The sequence below is a fragment of the Anser anser genome (genome assembly GCF_964211835.1).
Source record: "Anser anser genome assembly, chromosome: 1".
NCBI lineage: Eukaryota > Metazoa > Chordata > Aves > Anseriformes > Anatidae > Anser > Anser anser.
In genome coordinates, this window is record NC_139720.1 from 58,279,644 (window position 1) to 58,303,641 (window position 23,998).

The window sequence follows — 23,998 nt, forward strand, 5'->3', positions numbered from 1 at the left end:
AAAGAAGTGGGTTTTCCATTTTGCTTGAAAGGTGCTGAGTTTTTTAATCATCCTGATCCCTTCCAGGCAGGAACTCCAGATTCATGAGCCAGCTGCTGAGAAACCTTTGTCCTTTGCACACACCCCTTTCACTCAGGAGGCTGACAGATCCATTGTTCCAGTATAACACAGCTCTTGCTGGAGGTCATGACCATACTGGCTGAGATTACCCTGCAAATGAGGACCAGAACACTGAATTTAACCCAATCCGAACAGTAGTTTGGGGTCTCTGGGCACTCTTGACTCTTTTTCAGTAGCTAAAAGGAATTACAGGAGGTGACTCGGTTTTTCAGTGTGGATTCCAGGGACTTCCTGAAGTATGAAAGGGCCTAAATCCAAGAGGGAAATGACTGTATTACTAGGTCCATGTCCACTTCATGGCTTTGTAGAATGAAAAACTATCTCAGATATGCGTAATTTTCTCCGTGTGTGTGTGATTTTTATTTAGCAACATGAGATAAATAATTTTTTTGAAATGGGAAATGCTTAATTCTGAGTCTGACCAAAGCCATTCTGAGCTTCACAAGGCAAGATGTGATCTGGGGCTCCTGTAGTAGAGACATCCTTGTATGCGTTATGGCCAAGGATATTTGTGGTAGGCCTGTTTTCACGTCTGCATTTTCTGTCACTGACTTTTGAATCTTCAGACTTTCACCTCTCCCCTTTTGAGCATGATGGAGATCCCTGAGACCAAAGTGGATCCATAACCAATTGAGCTAGTGCATCACTGCTACTGTGGCCATAAGCAGTCATGGTTCCTTGAGCTGTGGAAAAGTGTTTAAGAAAGTCTGCCTTCAATAGAAAATACAGTTTATGTGGAGGGGGGCGAAACATATGCAGTCACCAAATAGTTTCATTTGAAAACAAAGGAAGAACTGATTTGAAAATTTCAACAACATGTTGCAGGAAATTTTGGTGAAATGTTTCAATTTCAAAAGGGCAGCATATTTTCCTAGTGTTATTTTTCAAAAGAAAATTTGAAACTTTGTTTCAAAACAGGCCAAAATTCAAACAGAAATTAAGAAAAAAAAAGAGAGAGAAAAGAAAGAAGGAAAAAAGATTGTGAAAAAAAAAATCAAATATTTATTTTTAGTTAAAATTACTGTTTTTCCCCTCACTTTTTAAATTCACCATAAAACAAAAGTTTTGCTTTGAACAATAAAAAATTGCCTATTGAGACAAAAAAAACCAACAACTACTCATTACCTTCCTAGCTCTAATAAGAAGCAGTAACAGGGCTGAAATATCTTCTACATTTTACTATATATGGTTAATTTGTCCGTCCCCAGCCATTGTGGCAGCCTCTTTTTCTTTTATTGAAAAATAGTTGTGATTTTATCTCAGTCTGACGAAAATGAGTCAGTTCAGGACAGCAAGTTGTTTCTTGTACTCTCTGTGGAAAGTCAGGATCCTTGGATGAAAGGACCTGGCCACTCCTGACATTGAAGTCTAACTGGCAGCTACCTCTGTTCAATTTTAAAATAAATGCTTAGGTTGTAGCATACGTTGTGCCTGTCCAGACAACACAGAAATAAAGAATAGGTCTCGCACTATATGAGTATCTGCGTTTAATTCTCCTAACCAAGGATCATCCCAGGTACTATCAGATAGTACCTCACATGGCTGCTCTAGGAAATACTCGTTTTCTTTTGGATGTTGTGGATTAGAAACAAATGTGTGTTGGGCTTTACCCTGGATTTACAGAGTGACAGAATGCTGTTCAAACAGTTTTCTTAGGACAGCCTCAGGGATCTGAAGTCACCTCACTTCCCTGTCTTCAGAAGGCAAATGGAAGTGATGCCATTGTTTTCAGAGTGACCTAGTCGTAGAGAGGGAGTGGAAGGCCAGAAGACGACAATAGATTCAGAGACTTCATGTATAGGTATGTATCAGGTCAGCCAGGATACTGCCAATATTATGGTGGGTGGAAAAAAAGAAATAAGGTAAGTCACAGATTTTCATAGTTAGCTTTCTAATACCCGTCTATGTCCCAGGCCTATATAATTCATTTCCTCAGCTGGCTGCAAAACTGAACTCCAGGAGATGAAGTCTCTGTTAGATATGACTGAACCCAACTGAACTGCATTCTGAAATAAGCAAAAACAATAGCGGTTGAGCAACATTTTGTTCTGCTTTTTGTTTTGAACATGCAGGGTTTGACTAAAATAGGGAAGTTCATTTATTATCACTCCTTTCTCTTTTCTCTTTTAAAGATAAATTTGATTTTCAGGATACTAACCAAGAAGCCATGTGACCTGTAGTAGAGCCAAGTGAAAATGGAACAGTCCAACAAGAGAGCTGCTGTCATTGGTGCCATACCAATGCAAAAAGAATCAAAAGTTACTTCATGATGCTGCATTTTGTATCTGCTGTATGCTGGAGAAAATGACCACCCAGATACAAGCAAGATACTCACAACACTGTGTATTACATCTGATAGGATGCACCACTGTCAACCTCAAGTAACCAAAAATCATGAGTCAGACCCCCATTCTGGTTCAACTATCACATTTAGAAAAATCCCCAAACCTTCCACTGGGAAGGGGAGAACCACCTTTTGAAATTGGAAGCTGACTTTTGTGAGCAGTTATGAGAATTAAACTCTTATTCTTGAACAAGAGCTGATATTCTCATATACTTGTATGAGTCCAGGAGCTGGAACTTCACAAAAATACCGAATGTCATCGTACTCACACACATAAATATGAGAGAGGGTAGCTCTGTGCAAGTATCTCCTATGGCAGATTCTCAAATTTTACTACCTAGCTGAGACCTGGAAAAACAGTGACCTTAAATGACCTGAAAATTTATTTCAGACATGCGTTTATTGAAACTAAACAGTAAACTGCATAGATTAGTTAACTATTGTATTAGGAACTACTTACAATTCAGAGTTCATTTCAGGTTGTCCAAAAACCATTGCATTAGCAAATAAGTAATCAGCTTCAAAAGGGGCTTTAAAGGAGAATAGTATAGTCTGCCATATAGCTTTCACTTTTATTACAATATTGTTGCAGTTTGAACAATCATTAATCTGGCCATTGTGATTTAGAAAGGATAGAGACTAATTATCCTTTTAAATGTCTAGTAACTTAACAGAAAGTTTTAAATAAAATGTTAGCTGAGCCATGCCAGATGTTCTAACGCAGAATGCTATAAATAGGATTTACCTCTCTTTTGCTTAGTATCATGTAATTGCAACAGTTTAGTTTGCTGGTTTTGTGCTGACCATTGAGTGAAGGTAAAAAGCCTAAAATACAAGTTTAATAGTTAACTTTTATTGCTAATACCACAAGCAAAAAAAAGTTAATGATGCCTTAAATTAGGGAGCTGAGAGCTAGTGATAACCAATGGGACTAGTTCTCAAGATTTGCAGAGCATTTTCAGAGTTTTATATTTACCTCATAAAAGATGTTTAAGAAAATCAGTAGAGTCCTTTAAATGTCTCTCCAGAACAGAGGTTCCTGTTCCAAAATATTCTATATATGAATTCCACAAATCTGTACATGGAATAGTTTAGTTATATATAATGCATCTTCAGCACTCCCGTTTTTAAATGTAGCAGTTTCCTATAGCTGAAACGTGGTTGCATTACTGTATGTGAATGAACTCTGTGTTCCATAGTGTAATGGTTAGCAAACTGAAAAGGTGATCAGTTCATCTATGTGATAAACATGGGAAATTAAAGTATTGCTAATTGCCCAAATTAAGACCAGAAAATATCCACACACTTGTATATAACCTTAACCAGACCACTTCTGGCATTGATAAATTTGGCTTGTGCTAGGCAAAGTTGACTTTCACGTTGGCAAAAATGAGACTGCACCAGCCCTTAAGAATAAAATCCAATACAAGCAAACAAAGGTTTTTAAAACAACCTAAAACTGAGAAGCTGGAAAAAACTGAGACCTAAATTAATCAGAAATAGCTTTCTTGCCTAAGAAGTTCTGCTATGGGAACAACTACGTCAAGTTCTACTGCCTGTAATGTGGGAGTAGGTCCTTCAACCATTGCACCCAAGTGATCCTGTTTCTGGCTTGAGACTTCACACCAGCAGACCTTGGCCTTGCCAGGACAAACAAAATGAGAGAGAGAGAGAGAAAGAGAGAATAAAATAGACTATAATAAAGTAAGATACAACATGAAAAAAAAAAGGAATTACTTTTGTAATGTTTATGTGAGTCCATTCCCTTGGATTACTGGTGGGATTCATGGAGGATTCACCTAAGATTCACACAGTTCCCAGGTCTGCCCTGATCTGAGCTTAAGTCAAGAATGCAAGCTGGAAGCTCAGACATCTGACAAGTAAGCTATTGCTTAAGTATGGAATAAGATTTGGGTTAATAGCTCTGATAGCCACAAAGAGTTACAGTCTCGGCAGCCTGAACAGAAGTCCTTCAAATCTCCATTCCTGTCACTGTCACTGGAGAGCACACAATTTCCAACTTTTCAATCTGTTACTTCTGGGTAAACTTCCACATCATTGTAAGTCTTGGTTACAACATCATGATGATCCCATTGGGCCACAATGGCCACAGGGCAAGTTACTCACAAAGTCATCATTTCAAGACTCAAACATACACACCGCCTCCAGCATTGCCTGATCCAAAGCAGTGAGCTCACCTGCCATGTCTAGGAATCATATGGCTCTATTGTCTATCCATTCTGGGGTTAATATCATCCTTTTTCCTTCCTAAATGTACTATAGTCTCCAACAGTGAGAAAACCTTAAGTTACCATGTAGAGATAAATGTTCTTAAATCACTTTCCACCACAACTATGCATTGTGCTTCCCATGGTGCCTTTTAAAACATGACAAACATTTGTCAGAAAGATTTATTAGTCTTTTGGCAACTGCCAGATTCTCCAGTGTGGTAAATCATCACTTTCTGACATTATTTCAAGAAGGTTTTGTAACTTTTCTAATACGTCACAAAAGTGATAGCTTCCACATTCTGACTATACACCCATTTCACTAAGGAGCAGCAAAGCTGGAATTTTGCTGCCTGCAATGCCTTTTGAAAGTCATTCATATTTCTACCTTCCTTAACTCATTTTAATGAATTAAGAAAATGCAGCCATTTGATCATACAGACGGACTGGCTTGCCCACATCCAAAAGGTGGAGCTTTACATTAGGGTACAGAGGATTGTATGTACCCCATACATACAGACCAATCAACAAACCATGTGTGGGCATGCTTTTGCATTTAGTGTTTTCTGGTAATCCTACCCACAAGTTAAATATCTTAAAGTATGCATTTTTAAATCTGTGGGCCCACCAGAATGGAACTGAAAACAGGCTTCAGGCATCCAGTTCCTAATCTCTGATGTTGAAAGTTACCAACAATGTGTAAAACATTCCCAAGAGAAACTTGTGCAGATATTTAAGAATGTTAGGGTCTCAAATATGTCGAAAGATATCCAATTCCCATTTTACCCACTGGGAATTATGTGGTTCAGAGATTGATTGCCCTTAAAGTCATTGAAGATGCTCAAAAGTGCTATATTCATAAATATTTTTTGTCAGGGCATTACTAGAAACATGGTCAATTGAACTGATTTTAAAAAACATTTAGAAATACAGAGACAGGCCTGTTCTGAAGGCCTCAGTAACAGAACCGATTCTGATCTGCTGAGGTCTGGAATCTCCTGTTAGGCCTTTGGACTCCAAGCATCAGATCCTCTTCCTGTAAAACTGCACACAATATTTGGATACAGTGAGAAAGTATAACTGATACTTTAAACAGATTTCTGCTTGGGAAGGCTTCTTATCTCTTGAAAGCCAGCACATTGTGTTGACTTAATTTCAGGTGACTGAGTGCAAAACCCATCTTCAAGCAGATTCAGCTGCCATAAGCCCGCCTACCTGTTGTAGCTGCTATGCCACCATACTCTGGGGACTGATTGCTGACAGGCGAGGGGGCAGAGGGCACTTCCACAGAGGTGACAGATTTAGCTGGGGAGAACGGCACGGGGGAGGGAGTTGGAGGAGCTGGTTCACTCAAAATAATTTCTTCTCGTATTTCTGCTGCAGGGTGAGAGAAAAATCACCAAACAAACACTGTTAAAAGTGAAGTCAAAGAACACTGAGGAACTAAAAAATTACATGAGCAGTTAGTTTTTTCTTTTTTCTTTTTTTTTTTTTTAATGCTATATTTCATGAAATTCATTGCAGGACTAAAGGACTAACACAGATCTTTGAAAGAAGTACTTCTATAACATTTAGCATTACCATCGTCAGTTTACCATCGTAAGACCTCTTATAGGAAAGTGATATTTTTCCTGATGTACAGGTAGGAAATTTGTGCACAGGCAGCTTAAGGTTTATATTGCTGTGACAAAGAGATTTAACTTGCCAAAAATAAGGGAAATGCAAGGAAGGAAGACGACTGAAGACTTCTCATTATCAGGGGCATCCCTGAGCAGATAGACTAGAGGCAGACACTGTTCTGCCAAGTCAGTGCAGAGTAAATAGAGCAGGGCTGGGAGTTTGCCTCTGTACAGGCACTCAGAACTTAAATGTATGAGAAATCATGGCTTCTTTTTTTTTTCCCCATTTGCTCACTTCACCAATCTCTCCCTTTGAAGTTTAGATTGGTACAAATCCACTGATATGAGTGAATTTATTTAGTGTGAAACTAGGGTGAGAGGCAGAGAATCAAGACTGGGTGATCATCTCACTGACGTGTGATGGTGCATTTCCTCTGAAATGTAAAACAGATTAAGTGACGTAAAAGGTTTGGTACAAAAATCCCTTACTGAAACACCAAGTTTGTATTTAGGAATAGCATTTCAGACATCCAGAGTTACATCAAGAAGCATGCAGGCCTCTTTTAGAATGTATTAACTAGGGAGGATCCCCTCATAAATGACTTATTTCAAATCACGGTGGAACCAAAAAAGAACACTTTGGTCCTAAACAGACCTCACTGGGTTATATGAGGAGAGAGAAATAACCTTACATAGAAAACAGTGAATACAGTGGAATAAAACAACAAAAGATGAATAAAAGAACAAACTCACCTGTGCTTCCTTCTCCTTTCATTGCCCTCATTAGCTCATTAGCTCTCTCCTGACAATGGAGTGATTCTAGCAGGTACAATACGTAGTCATCAAACATCAAGTGAATAAGGTGAAAAGACCCTGGTAGTAAAGTGAACAAACAAAAAAGCCATTGACTGTCTCAATAGACTCATTAAACCAATGATTACCCTATTCAACACAAAAGGCAGAGTAGGACTGACTCAACATAGTACTGCCACTGAAATATGTCTCTTACTCAAGGTAAGAGAGGTCAAAGCATACCTGGGCGCTAACAGACTCTGTTCACTCCTGCACTTATACAGACAGGCTCATATGACCAACTATTGTAGTTTAGGGTGCAAGGAGGCTGTCTAACTGAGAGCTGGCACTTGATGGGGTCTTCTTTTCCAGCGTAAGCACTGAACAATATAGATGGTTATACTGCAAGTGGAATTATCTCAAGTGGCTGCCCTAGTCACACATTCTGATAAAAATTTTCTGCACTACCTGTGTCATTGGACAAAGAAATGAGAGACTAATCAATAGGAAGGTAGAAACATCCTTCCAGATCTCCTGGTGGTATATCCAATGCATTGACTGTACCGGATGAGACGCCCATTAACCGTTAAACACAGAGGCAGTAGCAGCAATTGTGGATATCTTAAAGGCAAAGACTTGTGCCAAAGGTTTGCTCTGTCATTCTTCTCCTACTACATTATCTTTTCCTATTTGCTAGTTTGGATCACATCAGCAGCATAACATTTGTCCTGTTTCTCTGCTTACCTCTGAAGATGCCATGGATATTATCTTTCTTAACTGCCACAACAGGAATTTGAAAAAAAGGGACTAAAAAGAAGAAGTATGGCCAAAACAAAACGTGGGGGATGGAGTCAAAGAACATTTAGAAAATTAATAGTAAAAATACACTATGTTGGTAGTTATCTGCCACAAATCCTCAAGTAAGACTTGAGCACAGATGGAGAACTTGCTAAAGTTATTAGGAGGAAGGTACGGACTAGAGTAATAGGAATAAATTTTAATAGCACACCCTAAGAAGTTCTGTCCTTTGAGATTTATAGAAAAACTTTCTTAAGTTTCTCAGTTACAAATGTTTAAGGACAGAAGAAGTAGTTTGAAAGACCCTATATCCCTATACAATTCTAGCTGGCAATTCAGCTTTCAAAGCAACTCTGAGCACATTCTATTTCTTTGTGACCTGGATGGTCTTTGTGTTTCATTCTCTCACTCCACGCCTGCATGGCTTCTGTCGTCACTGATACGAGCAGAGCACACACACTGGGAGGAGAACACGAGCCTTTGTGTTCTTGGACAAGGCAGCACAGAAAAAGGACATCCATGATTGCAACACCTTTGCTAGGAGGAGGAAATCTTTGACTGTTGGTGAACCTGAAGCATTCATTTTTTCATTAGTTTCACATATCTATGCAAATCAAAATGGTAACATGTTTCCCCAGCCTTACAAGGATAAATAGTGGAGATCCTCTCCTAACTACTACAGAGATTTTGTTTTGGAAATCTTTTTGGCTAAAAGACTTGTTAAATAAAATCCTATTTAATCTAGCAGTCCTATAAAGACAGCAGACCTGTCTGATCACCCCTCTGCCCTAGGATTTCCCCAACGGAAAACCAGGCTATCAAGAATCTCCACAAAAAGCCTTTTCTACCTTCAGTTCTTCAGTGGGAGGTCTCTATTAGCTTTAGTGCAGTTACTACTGGTAAGCATTTCCAAGATAAGAAAATAAGGCCTATAGGCTGCCAAACTTCACATGGCAAGGCTTGGTGTATTTGATGTTTCTCATCAAACTCCTTGCTCATCCTTCATTTAAAAATGAAAGTAAAAGAAAGTTGCTTGTAGTTTCATAAAAACATCAGTGTAAGCTCTGAACACTAAAATGCTAGCAAGCAAATGACAAGAATTCCATGTTTGCTATTAAAAAAGTCTTTGTTTTACAGGGGGGTCTAATCTTCAAAGTCTAATTTGAAGACTTGGGGTTTGCAATACTGAATGCAGTATTTAAAAACACTCCAGTGCCCTTGTCACTCTTTTGAATTTCTCTCTTCCTCTCCTATTATTTCTTCCACTGTGTATTTTTAAACTCTGTATAGAGTTCTTGAGCCCAGAATTTGTGTGAAAGACACTAGACAAACAAGTTGTTGGTATTGCATGAATGCAATATTTTTACATTTTTAAATGAGTCAAATGTAATGTAAGCTATAGACTGAAACCAATATCAGGGCATGCATTTCAGCTACACAGTGAATAGCTATTCAGCACAATGTACAATAATTTATTTTGTGTTTGCAAGCTACTGTTATTCACATGAAACTGTTTAGCTCTTTCAAGTATATCTTTAAGTACTGAAAAGGATCCAGCTGTGGCTGGTAAAGCTCACACTGCTTTAGGAAGAGGTAAGAAGTCATTCAAGAGACTGCAGTTACAATAATAATAAATAGTGTTTGGCTCTAATTTTCAGAAGGAGTTAACTGAAATCATGGCAATGATTACCCAGTTAATATACAGTAACTATCAATATCTATTAACAGATACAGCAATTACGTGTAAGCAGCAAAAGACCAGTGAGATTTCCAGATCTAGAGAAAATCATGGACCTTCTATTACTAATTAGTTACTTTTACACACTGGATGCATTACCCAAACATTGCCACCAACTGTGCCTTTGATATTCATAGAGAGGGAGGAGAGGGAGAGGGAGGAGCTTCTTTCTGCCAGGGAGTGTTTCAACCTGCCTGTATCACCATGCTTAAAAGCTCTGCAGAATTAAATCTCTGTGCTAGCCAGTCCAGTGCCAGATATTCCTCTAATCAAATTTCCCTATACTTCAAAGATAAAAATATAGCATCCTGCATATATAAAGATCACAGTATGTAACACATTATTTTATTATTATTATAAATAACACTGTCAGCATCTATTTATTGAGGTGAGCATCTATAGTCTACTTACTGCCTTAAGTGGAAAAAATTTGTAAAAATCAGTTCTCTGAAACTGTTACGTAGTAAAATGGTAAAGGTAGTAAATTTACAATATAGTGAAAATGCAAAACTTTTTACCTAAGAACAAAGGTATGTAGATATATATCTAAAAGAGTACACCTGTGTCTTTGTTTCTCTCTGCAGAACTCACCTAAATTCATACGTTATAGAATGCTACAAAGAACTGTGTTACAATAAGCACAGCAGAGCTACTCTAGCTCTGAGCTGTTTACATTCAGGGGCTATTCTTTTGGAACTTGCTGGACTCTCATTCGGGAACAATGAGTCAAATGGCCTCACAGTGAAAGTATAGCAGCATTAGTACTAATGAGTATAGTTTTATGTCTGTGGTTAAATAACATCTGGTTCATTTCTGGGGAAATAAGGTAGGGATAGCCCAGGCTTCTTCCTGATAGGATGAGGACATGATATTGGTAACAATCTCCCCTCTGAAAACCTGAAGGGTCAGAGCTCCTTCTGCCTCCGCTGGAGTTGGACCTGAGCAGGGGATACACCACTCTGCAGAAATAAGGGTTAGAACAGGGACTGAGCTTGTCATGTCCCGTCACCTCCCCGGAGAGAACCCACCTAGCATGCTGCAGACCACTGTGGCTCAACAAATGGTTAAGTGGTTTGTAGGAAGCTTGTAGGTTTGTAGGATTTTCAACAGGAAAGATTACAAAATCCTCCCACTGGACAAATCCTCTAGCCCTTTTGCTTAGAAATCTTGCTCTGGCAGTGATTAGCTCAAGACTCTGCTGAGGCAGGTAACAGTGGCCCCAAGCACTACAATATGGCAGATGCAGAAGAGTTCTCTTTGACTATATTTTAAAATAAAAAAATAAAGTTGTTTTTTTTTTTAAATCAATGATTTTTTTAAAAAAACTCTTGCTTTGGCTACCAAATTAAGGAGCTATTATTGGCCCAGTTCTAACTGTAACACCAAATACCCATGAAAAACACATCAGTTAGGACCAGTACACTTTTTCCCTGCCTGTGGTGACATATAAATGTATCAAATTAATGTTCAAAGATGTGTCCATATAAGGAAAATTGTGCATTTGTACACACAGTTACACTCACTGAAGCAAAAAGCACTATCAGCTACTTTTATGCCCATGAGAAAAGAAAACTGCAGCGGCCCAAGGAGAAAATGAGTCCTAGAAGAGGTTCAGAATAGATATGACCAGGATACCAGTGCTGAAAACACAATCGAGCAGATGGAAACTGTGATCATCCTGGGGATGCTCGCTAACCTTATGTGTAACAGTGACTGACCAATACCTGCTTAACAAGTTCTTTACAATGGAGAAACTAATGAAAGTAGTTTCAGATTAAAATATAAATACGGATTCTACTGTGAGTTCCTATTTGTGATGATATCTGAATACCATCTAATGACATAAAGGACATCAAAACTCATCTGGCAGAAAAAAAAGCTTGCAATTGTTCAGTACAGTGCCTTTATAAGTTAATTGATTATTAATCTTCTACTAACATATCCTGACAAATATACATTTATAAAAAATATCCCGCATACAAAACCTGGTTGCACATGACTGTAAAAGTTTGCACTCATAACACTACAGCCCATTTTCAATCCCTTCTGCTTTTAGTAAACTTTAAACTGTTTTTTATTATTATTATTTTTAACTGATGCTGTTGGTATCCCAGGATTCAAGGCAAAGCTTTGAAACTATATAGAAAATAGCCTTCATTTTCATTACAAAAGAAAGGTCTATCATCTTTCCATCCTAACTGAAATCCAGTAGAATGGAAGGCAATCTGTCCAGGGGAAAGAAACATGATCAGCTGGCAAAATCTAGTTTAAGAAGCTTTTCAGCCACTTCAGCGCAAAGTCTTAGCATAACATGGTCACAGTGGTTTGGGTAACCTGGCTGACTTTGCACTGAAGTGCATTAAGGAATGCCCCCATAATTGACTTCTCCAGCTGACCTGTGACTGATATCTCCAGCTACTGGCTAACAATAAACAGAAGGAAGTAGTAGTGTTTTCAGCTCCTCTGGCTAGATCTCGAAGACAGACATCAATCTGGGTATTATTTCCAAATGTCAGTAGCCCCACCTCTTTTCAAACAGAGCTCTGGACAAGTGAAAACTGGTATGTTTTCACTTAAACTGTACATTAGAAGCCAGGATTTAGTTTTTGTTGTTGTTGTTTTGTCTGTGACATGTAATTATTACAACAAAATTAAAGTACCAAAGCTGGGTGCACTGTGCAAAGTCATGTCCCGAATCACTCGAGTGCCAAAACAGGACCACATCAGAAGGAACTGCTGAGCTACTTTCTTCAAAGAGCCTTGTCTCTTGGCAGCTACCTGCAAGAAAACAGATATATCTAACATGGAGAAACTTATTTCCACTACCTGATACAGCTGGGTGATGTATCTGTCTTTTTTTAAACTGAAACACTACTTACCAATACCTTCACATTAAAATAAACACCAAAAATTCAAAAAACCACACACAGAAAGACAACTTGCAACTGTATGTAACCTTCAGAAAGAGGAAAATACAAAGAATTATCCAACACAAGACAGAATTTACTTTATAAAATGAGGCAAGGACTGCCAAAAAATTGCCCCAGTCTTCATCTTAACCTAATTACTTACATGATCATTCATAGTCAAGGAAGCAATGTATAATCAAAGTGCTTGGTCTATGCTGAAAACATATATTAAAGTTTATTATTAAATTTTTTTGTTCCTTCATATTTTTATTTTTGTGAATACTCATAATCATTTTACTAGCAAAAATAATTCCCAGAAAGCACACTTCAGGCATCAGCTCCTCAAAGTTTACTTCATAGAGTCACATGCAAGTTAAAGAATTAGGTTTATCCCGTGAGTTAATGAAATTCATGCCAAATTCTTCATTAAATTCAGACAATTATAGTCAGAATTTCAAATTGCATTCCACTAATTAAAGAAAAATATTCCAAAACTATCAAAATATTTCAAGTAATCTGGGAAAGTGTCTGTTGTGTATGGTATGATATTTTTCAGCAGGGGGAGAGGCAACACATTTAAACATGGATTTTTATTTATTGGTTCTAACAGTGAAATCTGGAATGAAGAGTGTAATTGTAATGGAACATGCTAATACAGACAATAGTTAGCAACAGAAGTTGAAATAGTTGGTAGTATAGTTACATACTCTATGTAACATAATGATGATGCATGATCACTTTTGAAAATATTCTTAAAAGATTTGTTAGTAGTTTTTTTCATCCAGTTAAAATGTATAGCCCAAATCAACTCAAAAAGCAATACAAATACGTTCTTGAATGATAATGTAGACATTCCTCTTTACTTTTGAGTGCACATAAATGAATTAGTTGGCCTAAATATTCTTTTCAGTAAGACCTTAAAAGGACAAGCTAGATTATCATTTCCATTTGTACCACATAGTTAGAATTGGCTCTGAACTCATTTCTCCCTACCCTTGAAATATTGATTTGATTGGAAAGCTTGGCCCTATTCCATTCTTGAATACTGTCTTTTGGGTTGGATAGACAAGCACAATGAACCAAAATCCTGAATGTGAAAAGTTCTCATATTCAGCATGAACACTGGTAAGATTTTATCCACTGCTGCTTTACTCCTGCATATTACAGTGCTTGGCTTTCTCTCTTTTTTTTTTTTTTTTCCTCTAATAATCTATGACCTGAATAGAGCTCATAAAGTACATCACTGACTCAGGTCCTTACTCCTTACCAACCTTTACAACACATCTGTCCACCATGGAATCCAGCCACTCAATGTACGACTCAATGGGGGACTGCTCCTCCAGAAGGTGATCAAACTCCTGATACACTGGCAGACAAAGAAAAAAACAGCCCACTTCAGTACTTGGATTCCATTTAGAACAAAAGAAAAACAAAATACAAAAAGCTGCCAATAACAACAAATTTGTTGTTTTTATATATATATATATTTAATGGATTGCTTAGCTGTAACACATATATCTTCCTTGGTGCTGACCCAGTAATCTTTCTAGATCTCCATCTTGCTTCTGCTGAAAATGATAGTCATTAGAAGTGGTATTTAAGTGTGAGCAAATCAGGACCTATTGTTTAAAATTCTTCTTTTGATTTCAGCTTCAGCTGTCTGTGGTGCCCGGAAGTGAAACAGTTATGGTGTTTGCTATGAAGAGTGTGAAGCTAGGCCTTGACCCTGGTGATGAAAAAAGGTCATGCATGAAATTGATTTAGAAATGCATAAAGAATCTTCTAAGCATCAAGTGGATGAGTATTGTTGATAGTGCTCTCATCTGTATAAAGCTTTAGTTGCAAAAACATGATTTAACTGCTGCAAATCATCTATTTGCAATGCCAGACACACACACAAAGAAGTGCCATAAACTTCTACTTCTCCAAAACAAATTGCTACCAATGCACAAATGCTATCAAGAAGAGTTTAAAAAAGCAACCTGAATACTTTTTAACCTCTATCAAGTACACATATTCATATTTTAATACAGAAAGTGAAAAACAATCAAGTCATTCAACTGCAGCTCTTAAAACTGCAAGTCTCTAGTTTATTTATGAGAATCAATGACTAGAAGACAAAGAATCATGTGCTCTGACACCTTAAGAAACTTCTTCAACTCAGCTAAAATAAAAGGCCCAGTAAATCAAGAAGAAAGATACTTTCTACCTGCTGTGTCACAGGATGATCTCAATGTGCTATGCATTTCCATTTATGCTTAATTATAAATAACAGGAGGGAGGAATTTCCCACCATAGGAAGCAGATGGGGGGAGGTGGAGGAGACAAAGTTTAAAGGTGATAACTAGAGAACTGAGCCAGAGAGACTGAGATTAATGCAAAGAACAAGCTCCCTGGTCTAAATGGAGAAATAGCATCCCAAGATGAATTAGCAAGATGAGCAGGAAAGCAGTTGCTTTTCAGCTGATTAAAAACTTTGTTTAACTTTGTGTTGCACAGGCTGGATGGTCAGAAACGTTAGTCATGGAAGAAGGGAAACAATGATGTTTGGGCCACCTTTATCTTGTTTTGTTGTTTTATTGAACAGGCAGCCTCTCTTTTTCAGGATAAGATCTCAGAGAAATTCAGATGTTGTCTTCTTACCTGAGTGTTTGGCTGGACAAAAACTGCCTGATACAACAGATGAAGTAATTCATATGCTGTGCAAAGAGGGGAGCAAGAGTGGAAAATGCAGGAGCATTGCAACCGTGGAGCAATGCAACTGTGTACATTGACCTGTTTGAGAGAAGTAACTGTTTTAGCCTTTAGTGATTGTTAAAAATACTTCAACAGGATCTGAGAAAGGGGGAAATAAAGGAGAAGCCATGTCAGAGACATCTACTGTAGCTGAGTAGGGAAGAGCTTATCTTCTACCCAATTATTTTTCTCTGTTTCTCTCTAACTTTACTTATAGGCTTATGAACATTTTTTTTCAGTTGTAGTAGCCGGAAATTGTACTTTCTTGGTTATTAATACCAAGAACATGAAAGCAGGCCTTATTCCATGTCATCAGTCACATAAAGCGCAACCTTTGAGAAGATATTTGGCCAAGTAGAATATACATCAAAGATGGGGGGGGAAAATCAAGATTTAGAATAAGCTCTATACATATCTGCACATCCCAGTGGAATCCCAACTCATGTTGAACATGCATATTTAGGTTACCATTTCTGGGAGCTTCTTACTTTGCTTACTGGAATATGTGGACCTAAAATATGGAAAAACACATGTTCAAATCCATTTGCATTCTGGAAAATTCCATTTGATTTGATGACACAAGTTCATATTTAAATATTCAGCACATATATAAAAAGCTTTCCTAAACAATGAGGATTTTTTGAATGAGAGACAGGACTGTTGCTGCTACTAGGGATTATAACTTTGAGAATTTATTATTTTTTGGTCAGTGGGCAGATGTTGGGTAGATACTGAGCTTATAACAGATGACAGAAGGATGCAGCAAGCTTCTGGACTCCGGTCTTGCTGTATGTTACCTCGCCTGTTGCCCTGTCAAGTTTCTGTCTGCTAAGAAGGGAAGAGGACCATGTGAGGAGGTGAATCGAGGGTTAAGAAGGACAGGTGAGAGTACCAAGCACATTTCACTAGAAAACTAGCAAAGAATGCAAGGCCAATCCCTAAACTGGAGAGAAGACTTCTAGTGACAGCATTGAAAGATGAGAGGGGTGTGGGAGAAGAGCCAATGTCAACCTTGCAGTGCCCAGTGTACAAAATAAGATCTTTGAAATCAATTTGCCATCGTCTCCAAAGTCACTTTTAAGTTCATGCCCTTCACTATATTAAGCAGAATCTAAATTTGCCAATGAGCTTGCTCAATACAGGACTTCTATTTATTCATAAAAGTTCAGGAAGAAAGCTTCACCCCATTAAATTATCTTGTTTATGAAAATATTGTGTAAAATGGAGCTGTTTACAAATAAAAGTTTACGAGGGACCCAAATACGCAGCCACTTTGGTGTCAAAGGCTTTCAAAAGACAACTCTCCTGAAATTTTACAGCAGGGAAGACTGACTTCATCAGATCCCATGGTTAATGCATAGATATACTTTGCTCAAGTCCATGGGAAAAAAAATGAATTTTGGTGCATGTCCTGTGTCACTGGTTGTTACAGATGGTAGAAAGAAACTTTGTAATGGAGGATTGCATGGATCTATGCCTTGAAATATAAGACCTTGACAGGGCTTTGCCTTATATTTTGTTCAATGCCTCCTTATTTATCCTAAGACTTCAAGCAAACCAATGGATGCAAAAACAACATCACTTCCACTGAGTTTTTTAGCAACAGGAAACTAAGTTCACCTGGCTTTATTTGAGGGTTTGGCTCTTACATTGTATGATGAGTTTTCTGTGTTCCTCCCGTGAGTCTTCCATAGTATAGAGGGTTTGTTTGGTAATGCTGTTCAGATCCACGTTCCTCCAGTCTTCCAGCATTTGAAACGTGATGTCTGCACTGTGGATCACTGTTCTTGATGCCTGGAATCCAATCCAATCTATTCATTATTTCATGGTTTAATAGATTAAAAAATAAGTGTTACCCCTTTTTACACCTCCTTGGCTAGGTTTGCTAAATTGATTCTCCTCGCAGACCCCCATCCACCAGATTGATATCTTATGGCTGTTACAGGGTCCTCTTACCACAGAGAACTCCCAAGTCATTCTGCCTGTTTTAATCAATGGCAATTATTTTGCTCTCATCCACCACAAACCCAAATAAGCAACCCTCACCTGGACTCCTCAATCTACAACAGCTCTGTTGGTTTCTTAACCAGCTTCAGTTCAAAACCAACAGGAAAAATCAAGCCAAAACCAAACAAACCCCATACAGTTTTGCAACCTGCCCCCTCCCAGACTATGAAGACTCCCATTCTTCCCTCGGCCACAAGAAAAGGCTGAAGATCGTTTGCCCCTGCATCAGATCCACCTTTTGTCTGGTTGAGACAGGGTTCTGCTGCTGATAATGGGGAGGATGGGATGGATGATAGGAAAGGAAGTGACACAGAATGCAGAAGCATCTTCCTGTGGGCTTTTTGACTCTCAGAGTTAACTTGGGGTGTTGGATATACCTTTCAAATGTGGATCTTTAAATGTGATAGGGTAAACAAACTGTCTGCTTCAATACATGTACGAAACCTCAACGAATTCAATGCATCCTCCACCCATTTTATACCACACAGAATTTGGCCTCAAGATTTTTTGATAGGTAATTGTAATCTAAACTGACTGGTGAAAAGCAAACACTTCAGGGTATTTTCTTATGTTCACCTGCTATGGTTGCAAGAATATTTCTGTTTAAAATTTCAGTGATTTATTTATTTATTTTATTACTTTCCATCTGATTTATATTATACAACTAGACTTTGAAGTTTTTGTCAGGCATATAGAAATTTTTCTGCTTTGTTAATAGGCCTAACCCAAGCCCTGATGAGACCAATGAAACATCTCTCATTTAATTCATGGTAATGAACCAACTCTTCAAACCAAATTCTTAATTTGTTTCTTAAAATTTTTCTGCTGAATTTGATCAGAGGTTGCCAGTTGTCTAGCAAAACATTTTTGCTGATTATTTTTTGATTCTGTAGAGATGGTCATAATAAATGTTGAAGACAAACTGCTAACATGATCTCTCCCTCTTTGGGTAAAGTTCAGATTGTCAATTTATTAAATTATTTAAAAAGTCAGTTAAAATGTCATTCAGCAAACTCAAGTAACTGAAATATTTACTTGGCAGAGATGATTTAGTGATGTCTGTCGCCGGAGTATTTGTGAGAATCTTCTGGACACTATGGGAAAGAAAAGATACATATTTACATACTGTGCTAAATAAAGAAAAACATTTCTGAAAATACTGAATTAAAATCAGAACAAAAAAATATATCCAGTTTCTTACATACAATTGTGGCAGTATGTATCCAGTTTTAACTTAGCTTAAACCTTGACCTAAAACCTTAAATCTGGATACTAAATCAATTTTACAGAGACATATTACAAGTGGTGATTTATAGATGCTGTGAATAATGAGATGACAAGAGAAATGTAGATGACAATGGAAGAGCTTCACTTGTTCAGCATAACAAATTTTCTCTTGAAACACAAAGGAACTGAAAACCAGAAAGACAGAACTATTTAACAGGAAGAAAAATGTTGGTGCAAGAATGAGTGGGCATAAGGTAATGATAGTGACATTATATTTGAAAATTGGAAAAGTTTCTTAAGTCTTACTGCAAACAGGTTTTGGGGAAGTCTTCTGACTGGATCAGTAGGAGCTAAAATCTTTAAAAGTTTCAGGTAAAGTTTGATCAAAGCTTCTGAAAGAGATTACATGATGACTAACATGCTATGGCAAAAGAGGGCCCAGGAGGTACTTGCCAGTTCTCCACTCTTATTTTAGCTTTTTCCAAGGGGATATGGACCTTGTATTAGGATACTTCCAGTACTTGGAAACTGGGCTTTTAAAATGTTTTATTGAGTATCTTTTGTCTAAAGCCTGTGACTTAAGAGCTGCAAATATGACCAAGGCTTGCAGTTACTTCTGTCAGTACTTCCATTGGCTATATACACTTTCACAAATTCTGATCAGGAGATTAAATCAGATGATCTGACTGCAGAAGTGACAAAGTCTCATGTATATACTAGGATGCACTCAGGTTTTTCCTAATGATAAAATCACAGAAGGCCTGCAAATCCATCCAAACAGGCCTTAGATGTAGTGACAGAGTAGGTGCTCTTTCTGTACTGTACATAGACGCACTTAAAGAGTACAGTTCAAGAATGACTGGAAAACTCATCGTCTCTCTCTCTCTCTCCCTACAGGACTAGAAAATATTTTTACTGTTGCAGATTCTTGATATTTTTGAACTAACAAAGATAAGATAAAGCATATTCTCAGCTCTGACTTTCTGTAACTTTTAAAATGAATTAATGAACAATACTCAACAAACTAGAATGAGTTATGCTAATTTACATTCTGAGTGTTCTCAGTAAAATATAATTCTAATTTTCCGTGCTGATCAAAATAGTTAATCCTTCTCCTAAATTAGTTTTTTTTTTTTTTTTTCCCTTTAACTTTGTGGTGTGGAATTTAGTGCTCATGAAAGGCAAAGAATTGAGAGCCGTGAAATAAAGCAGGCTTTATCAATAGGTGATGTGCACTGCAGGCATCTACAAAGCACGTCTGAATAGGACTAGTGCCCTTTCCTGTGGTGACAGGGTAATTTGATCTCCTTCATTTTTAACTCTGGCACTTTTTTGAGCAAGGGCCTCAAGCTGTATTCAAATTGTGCTAGCCTAAAGGTTTGTTTAATAATTTTCTTTGCCTAATATCATCCCTAATGTTTGCTTACTATCAACAAAATTAATTTCTTATCAAAACCCACATGAAAGGAAAAGCAATTCTTCTCACTTTGAGCAGTGCCTTTGACCAGTGGTAAATGAAACTGGTTTTCAGGACCAAATGACGATTGTAAGTGAATGCAAGATTTTTACGCTGTCAGTTTTTAATTCTTAAAAGAACACTAGTTGTACTTCCAATTAATTTGTCATCAATAAACATTATATACTTCTCAGATTAACAGGAGAGATTTGTCAATACATACATTCAAATTTGATATTTCGTAGGTTTTCTGGCAAGTCGTGAAGAGCTACTTTCAGCCACTCATCCAGTTGCTTTGCAAACTTTCGGATCACCTGCGTCAAACTGAAAAGAGAAATCACTACATCAAAGCACTTACTCTGTGCTTTATACTATAAAATCTGAAAACATGTAAAGACTATGGGTCATTTATTGACACCTCACTGTTTTGCAGAGTTGCTGAACATATTGTTGTCTGTAGGCATGAAGAAAGGCTTCTGAAAATATTTCAAGGAAAAGTTAAACATAACACCACATTGAAAAGCTCACAAAGCATCAAAGTCTCTGTACTGCACTATATTGATACTTATAAATGGTATTTTTAGCGTGAAATAAAAAATAATTCCCACTGTATAAACAAAACCACAAAATCACAATTCTTTAAAGAAGACAATAGAACAAGCTTTGGATCTCAGGTCAGCTGTGCCCATATTTATATGAATAGACACAGGGACATGTAAGTGAAGCAGTAACCAGCTATGCTGCAGGCTGAAGGTAGTGAGTGGGTGGCAGTGATGGGCAGGAATTTCTAGACCAAGCGTGGGGGTGATGCAGGACCTGCCTGCTTAGCTCTACAGAGGACAGAAAATTTCCCAGACAGATGAGATTTCCCTCTTCTTCCTTATAACTCTTTCCTGGATGGCCCCATCATTTCCTTCTAAACTTGGAGGCAAGTTCATTCTGCCCTTCTTCTTGTAAATTGCTCAGTATAAAATAACAGTTTCCAGAAAAAGTTCAGGGTACGATGGAGGGGAACCCAACAGTTGTTTCTGCCAGTCTGAGCGGCACTGCCTCTCGCAATGCTCAAGATACATACACAACAGAAAGATGCAAGGAGCTTTCCTTCTTTCTGCCAGGTAGCTTTTTCTGTTTGTACTCCTAACATACGTTGCACTGAAGACATAGGTGGTAAAATAACTGTGGCCATAGGCCTTGTCGGCTCCATACAGACACCTAACAGGACAGGGGATGGATGACAACTGCTGCACCCACTAAAAAGTGTTGGTTTTTTTTTTTTTTTTTTTTTTTTTGTATAGCCAACATTCATTCCCAGGAAGTCCCTCAGGATTCTGGCTGAGTCAGCAAGATTTCCTTCAGGAGCTTCCATTGCAATGAGACCCTTCTTCACCCCCTCCAGTGCAGGCTATGGCTTAATAGCCACAATCTGGCCCTTTATATGCATTACAAAAGTCTATATTCACACTCAAGTCTCTCCTTATTTGCTATGAAAGAACTAAGCAGCTTGAGAAAAGGACTGCTGTTCTGTTTAATCCTTCCAATGAAATAGATTTTTAGGGGGGTGAGGGGCAAAGCCTGTAAAAACGTACATGTCTTATCAAGGAAAGCCCACGCTTATAACAGGTTTCTCATGGAAAAAATACTTTGCCTGTACTTTAGCAGTCATAGAGTGTGAATGAAGCTCACCAGTTTAGGAGAGCAGAATGATATCTTAAATACATTTGCTGTAACTAGAGCTGTGTCAAAATCTTGAAGGCCAAATATACAACACCAATAATAAACTCTTAGAGCAATAAACTTAACAAATTACTCAACCTCAAAAAATCATCAGTCAAACAACGCTAAAGGTGAATAGAGATATTTAGAAAAAGAAAGTTTCCTGATGCTTATATTAGGAAAATCAAAGAGGTGAACATGTTGTCTGCACTCAGTGCAGTTGCACTTTGCAGTGATTACACTTTTTGCTGTGAAATGTTGATCTCTGTTCTGCTTTATCTATATAATTAAGACTTCCTGGACTCAGATGAGCTCCTGGTAGGGAGAGAACAGATGAGATCTACCATGTGGATTTGAAAAGAAAAGTGAGTTTTGAAACAAAGGGCTCAAATACTTGTTAATATTAATAAAGTGATCCTAAAATAAGCGTGCAACTGTTCATCATAGCATAGAATTTAAATTAATCGAGGATGTCTGAGACTTCACAAGTATGATCTTCATATTTTCTGCTCTTGGCAAGCAGAATAACAATTGGGTTCCAGGAGTGTAAACAGAGACAAATGCTTAGGTTGCAGTGCTGGAATATGCATGGGAGTATTTACAAACAGAGCAGCCAGGCCAGCTCCTCTTGTCACTATTATTCAGTGTCCTGTTATGTTGCTATACCAGACTAGCAGAAAAGAGTCTGAAACTTTCAGAAAACAGGAATGTGGCATTCTGCAGCCTGCAGGCTTCTGATATTCCCTGAAAGTTGGGACATGACTATCATCTTGATGTTAATAAACAAAGAAAGTGTTATCCTTCATCACACAAAACGTCACACTTTTCACAATACAAATGTTGGTAAAATATAAACATTTCTTCACAAATGTGCCAGCTGTCCAGCTCTGTTGAATTGACACTGTGATTTAAACTGGAAACAGGTGGCAACAAGCAGCTTTCTGAGAACTGGTGTCATTTGTAAGGAAAAGACATATAACAAAGACAGCTGAGCTGGAAGTGGTCAGTGTTGCCAATTATACTGACCTGTCGGGTAATGCTTGCAGTACCGTTGGCATCAAAACTCCAGAAATTGCTTTGTACAGAATCGAGTCACAAACTCCCACTATATTTACTACAGTTGAAGAACCCAATACAGGCAGCATATGAGGAGGCATCCCTTGCCAAAAGTGCAGAAGAAAACTTTGAACCTGCAATCATGAGAAGAAGCAGGGACGTTTAAGTGAAAACAACAAAAGGCCACAAATACGCTTCTTAAATGACCCTGTTTATATAGAGCTTGTTTCAGCCCCACAGCTAGACTGATGGTATACAACACAGGCAAGGCATGTTCCTTAACTGGATAGGTGTATAGTATAACCTGGCACAGAATGGAATAATGAGCCAAAGGGCAAGGAGGCATTCGGGGTTGGTAAGGGGGTACCTTTTAGTTACTACAGTTGAGAGGCCCACAGGTACCGTATTTTTACAGTCCGTCAACGACTAATGAATGTAACTCCTTTGCTTCCACATATCAAGCCTTTTTCTCTCTTTGCTCTCCACTCCTTTATACTAAGGAATGTCATCTAGGGCTTGGTGTGAGGAGGGAGAGGAGTATAGCACGTGGCTTACAGGGATTAATATACCATATTCTGCCTTAATTTTGGAATGAAACGCTATACTTTGGAGTTCTTAAAAACTGTTGCTGTGCTGACTAAAGAAAAGCCATAACGATTTCTTATTTCTCTCTTCTGCTATGAAGAAAAGTGGAGAAAAAATGGAGAAAGGCAAAAAAAGAAAATGAAATTTCAGAAACAGCAAAATATGCCTCTGAAAATTTTAATTTAGGAAATAAAGGCATTACTCAGTGAATGATATAGTCAGTTCTACAGGGGTCAGAACACCAGCAAAAGTTAAAACCTTTCACACACAATCTGTCTTGAAATACATAACTGTACTACGTGCAGTAAGAAATATTTGCCATTTACATATTTTTGCTTCTCAGCCCCTTCCCCATCGTTGATCTTGACAAACAGATTCCCCAGCAAAATATAATATCCTGCTCTTAAGAAAGTATTCAGAGACTGATCCAGCAAAACTTCCTGTATATGTGAATGAATCAATTGGCTTGGAGTGAAGGGAAGGGAGATTTGTTTGGTTTTCCCTAAGATGTATGTCAGATTTAATTATTATATTAAAGTTCTGGGTTCCCATTTAAACATGGCTAGGAGTAAATCTGGGAGACACATTAGAAAATGTGAAAAGATGTAAAATAATACTAAAAAAATAATTCTCTTGAATGGAAGCACCTAGCCTGGGTGCAATGACTTAA

At 37.9% G+C, this 23,998-nt stretch overlaps 1 protein-coding gene across 5 annotated transcripts in view; it reads right to left on the reverse strand.

Annotated features, from left to right (window-relative positions):
• Positions 1-23,998, reverse strand: part of RFX4 (regulatory factor X4) — a 102,721-nt gene that overhangs the window by 20,796 nt on the left and 57,927 nt on the right. For 4 of the 5 annotated variants that reach the window (XM_083802557.1, XM_083802556.1, XM_083802558.1 and 1 more), the window contains 8 exons: positions 22,714-22,877; positions 20,198-20,298; positions 18,327-18,385; positions 16,934-17,078; positions 13,820-13,914; positions 12,300-12,417; positions 7,065-7,184; positions 5,908-6,069 (listed from right to left, as the gene is read on the reverse strand). In XM_083802557.1, the coding sequence (XP_083658683.1) occupies positions 5,908-6,069; positions 7,065-7,184; positions 12,300-12,417; positions 13,820-13,914; positions 16,934-17,078; positions 18,327-18,385; positions 20,198-20,298; positions 22,714-22,877 (964 nt within the window). The remainder of the gene's footprint in view (positions 1-5,907; positions 6,070-7,064; positions 7,185-12,299; positions 12,418-13,819; positions 13,915-16,933; positions 17,079-18,326; positions 18,386-20,197; positions 20,299-22,713; positions 22,878-23,998) is intronic. The other variant, XM_083802560.1, reaches the window with a different exon arrangement.